General features: G+C 41.6%; 1 protein-coding gene across 1 annotated transcript; it reads right to left on the reverse strand.

The window, feature by feature from the left end:
- Positions 1-1,237: 1,237 nt before the first annotated feature.
- Positions 1,238-3,214, reverse strand: LOC128603825 (myosin light chain 4-like). The gene has a single exon (XM_053618550.1). It carries the CDS (start codon positions 2,529-2,531, stop codon positions 1,914-1,916), a length of 618 nt encoding a protein of 205 aa, XP_053474525.1. The 5' UTR covers positions 2,532-3,214; the 3' UTR covers positions 1,238-1,913.
- Between the last annotated feature and the right edge of the window lie 859 nt (positions 3,215-4,073).

A 4,073-nucleotide genomic window follows, 5' to 3' on the forward strand; every position in this document is an offset into this window, starting at 1 on the left:
TAGCTGATACTTTATTCAATGCCTACAAACGAAAAGTATTTATTTATTTATTTATTTTTACAATGAAACAGCATGTTTATTTATAATCTAATATACGTACGTAACCCGGAAGAGAAAAAAAAAAAAATCCAAAGCAACGTTAGCATTTTACTCAATTACAACTACGTACAAATAGCCTGTTAAAAACCGCGTCAGCTGCTTCCTGTCGATTTGTAATTGTTAAAAACTAACGAATAATAAATGTCGCGATACGGTATGCGCATTTCTAGATTCAAGAACTTTTATCACAGTCTGCTTTGCTTTGATCGCCGTCATAGGTCATGAAATACGTTCAGATCGCTGTCATTACGTGTCGTCTGTGCGTTAGCGCAACACTGCTCTTACGCCATGTGGTATCAGATGGTATTGCATGTTGGTAATTTATTTATTTATTTATTTATTTTGAAAGGAGTACTGACATCGACACCTGATACCGGTATCGGTTATGGATTCATGTCTAGTTTAAAGGCCGTGTTAGAAAAAAAACGTGAGGAGTCTTTTCAGTCTTATGTAGCTTTAACGAGTCTTTATTGGTCACAGTGAAATTCTTTTCTTCGCATAACCCAGCATGCCAGGAAGTTGGGGTCAGAACACAGGGTCAGCCATGATACAGTGGCCCTGGAGCGGAAAGGGTTAATGGCCCAACAGTGGCAGCTTGGCAGCGCTGGGGTCAGTAACCCAGAGCCTGGCAGTTATCTGATACCTGAGGCTTCAACCCCGGTAACCCAGAGCCTTCACCACTAAGCCACGACAGCTGTACTGATGATAAAAATGAGCAATTCTTCCACTTATACATTACTGAATGTCTTATAAACACGCTGCTCATGAAGAACTCGGAGAGGAAATGTTTTTCTCGCGTCATATAAGCAAACCCTTACCAGGATATGATATTCACCTCTATGTAATAAAAACATTATGCGAGTCCAAATGTATTTCCAACGCATATTGCAGTTAATGTACTGATTTCGCGTTATGTTTCTCTGCATTTTTTATTAATTATTTTTTTTTTTGCTCCAATTTCATTTCTGAGATACAATGCGGATGAGATAACGCAGCAATTTTCCACCTCCACAAAGATCAGGACACCGTGTTTCATATCACACCATTCCAGAAACCGCAATCTGATCTTATTGCATCTCTCTGCTCTGATTCATCAGCAGTCATTTGCACCTAAAAAAAAAAAAAAACAACCTCTCACTGGCGATTTGAGTGCTTTAATGTTTCCCTGCTGGCATTTCACACCAAAGGAGAGTGACACCGAGGATTTCAGACGTACAGCTATAAAAGCTTTGCCATTTATTCATTTATTGACGCATAGCTCTGATGCACTCCCAGCGGATACGTGTTTCACTTCCTTAAGATACGTGTTTCCGTTCCAGCACAAATGTTTGTGCCTGCGTTTTGCTCTTTCTTTAAATAGATGAATGGACAGTGTGCTGCTTATGCCTTATACCACAGCTCTGAAAGATGGATTCTGATTGGTCAGAAGGTACTGATACATTTTTTTTTTTTTTTCAATAAAACCGCCTAAACTCTTCTGATAGAGTAGAATTTCTATAGAAATGCTCCATGTAAACAGAAGAAAAGCATATAGAAAAAAAACAACAAAAAAACAAACGTAATCATTGGCAATTTTGTTGTTGTTGTGAAAATTGTTGTGGAATAAAAGGAATAAAACTCTTCATGAGTCACGTTTTATTCCTTACATGTTTGAGTATGCAATTAAATATTTGGAAAAGTAAACAGTTTCATGTAATTGTCTCTTGTGATAGACGTATTTGTCTACAAAACTACATTACTACTGCGCTAAGCTGCCACTAATACATCATAAACCTTTATAATGCTTTATAATGAAATTTTATCCCAAGTCCAGCTCAACCAGAGAGGATATGTTTGACAAAAGTTGCGTAATTGATGCATCCGTTGGCGTCTTCTTGCCCCGCCATGAGTCGATCCACTTCATCCTCGCTCATCCTCTCTCCGAGCGTCGCCAGGACGTGACGCAATTCCGCCCCCATGATGGTCCCGTTGCCTTCTTTATCAAAGACCCGCAGGCCCTCGACGAAGTCCTCGAAGTTGCCTTTATTCTTGGACCTGGAGATGTGCTGCAGCATGGGCAGGAAGGTCTCAAAGTCCAGCATCTTGCTGTGCATCTCCTCGGCCCGTGGCTTTCCGAGGACCTTCAGGACGTCGGCATTGGTGGGGTTCTGACCGAGCGCCCTCATCACGTCTCCGCACTGCGCGTACGTGATCTTCATCTCGTTCGTCGGTGTGCGGTCAAACAGCTGGAAGGCTTCCTTGAACTCCTCGATCTGCTCAGCTGTGAACTCCACCGTCACGCTCTTTGGGTCAAACGCGGGTTCCTTGGGCGGCTCGGGTTCGACCGGAGCGGCGGGAGCTGGCGTCGGGGCGGCCTCTTTTTTCGGCTCAGGCTTCTTCGGCTCCGGCTTTTTGGGCTCCGGCTTCTTGGCTTCTACTTTCTTAGGGGCCATCGGTGCTGTGGAAGAGAGACTCTTTAATAATAACGGCTGGGATTATTGTTATGTTTTGAGGTCAGAGACAGCGAGAGGGGTCAGAAAGCTCAGGCCACAGAGGATGAGATCGTCTCACCGAGCTTTTATATCAGCTCGCCCCAGGGAGGAGAGATTAGGCCCACTGGAGTCGGTCCTACGGAGCTCTATAAAAGGAAGAAATCCAAAATAGATCAGGCTGGACATGACACCAAACAATGAGCTATTGTTTTCAGCTGCTAGCACAGTGAGATGAGTTACATCAGCTGTGACTGCTAGAGCAGGTCTGCTAGGATAAATCACCAGATCAATAAGCCTTAATTCACATACACTTGGATCCATGTTTAAAAATAATGCTTAGCTTAATGTTAAATGCAAGCTAGAATTAAAAAAAAAAAAAAAAGTACATTGTGCACACATTTTTTTGCACGTTAATTAAATACATAAATAATATAAATGATACAAAATTTCAAAATACGAGTCTAGCAGAGCTAACAAGTAAATGAAGCTTATAGCTACCAGTTTAGCCGATATCGTTTAGCTCACTTACATCATTTGTCCTTAAACTTCAGGTCATAGCTTTTAATAATTACCTCTTATTAAAAACTGCTCTCCCATAGCTTTTTTTAAACGTAGGTATAGATACGTTCAAGATTCATTCTGTATATGTTCCCCTTTCGTAACGCGTCTAATATACATCAAAATACACTCTTTTTTTTTTGTATACAGTGCATGTACGTTTCTTTGTATTCAACCCTTTTAGTCCTTGGGCACACAGATGAAAAGCATAATTCATCATGAGTCACGATAAACTAGAGCGAAAAAGCGAGCAGAGAGAGAAAATAAAGCCGTTTAATTTAGTCGCACACAAGGTTGCTGGGAAACTGCCTTTCCAGCACTCACGCTGAAATTATTTTGGGCGATGCATACTTTATGACTTGGCCTAAGGAAAAGTTGAGGTTTGAAAGTTTGAAGCGTCTGCCAAATTCTCTTTCTCTCGGTGGATTCGCCCGTCTTCCGTTTTTTTTTTTTCTCTCCTTTCCTCCACGCTTATTATTATTATTTTTTTTTCACGGCTCCAAATTGAAAAGTCTTTGTACATTAGTAGCTCCAAGCGACAGGCAGAAGGAGGCTTCATACACTGAGAAAACCTAATCAACTCTGTGTATACGGGTACAGTTCATTCTCCAAGCTGATTGGTCTGAAGGTATTGACGAATGTTCTATGAGAGCAGCCCTGTCAGTAGCGCACCTACAAATCGCAGCTTTATATTCATCGTTTCTATAGTAACCGCTCGTTCACAGGGACTTGTACAACGGATGCTTCGCGTTTGAAAAAACGTGGAAGTTTTATTCGGAAGGAGTCTCCAGTGTCAGTGCTTTGTAACGGTCCGAGCTACGGTACAGTACAGCTCTGACGTCTTCAGGACGGAGGAGTCGCTTTTTTTTTTTCTGTTTTCCTTTTGTAAACCGCTCCCAACATGGTAACGCTACCTTCACATGCAAATTAGCCTCTATATTTAGG

Source organism: Ictalurus furcatus, chromosome 28, assembly GCF_023375685.1.
Source record: "Ictalurus furcatus strain D&B chromosome 28, Billie_1.0, whole genome shotgun sequence".
Lineage (NCBI taxonomy): Eukaryota > Metazoa > Chordata > Actinopteri > Siluriformes > Ictaluridae > Ictalurus > Ictalurus furcatus.

Excerpts from the sequence above, each read along its gene's own strand:
- LOC128603825 (XM_053618550.1), bottom strand. The coding sequence starts at position 2,531 with ATGGCCCCTAAGAAAGTAGAAGCCAAGAAGCCGGAGCCCAAAAAGCCG.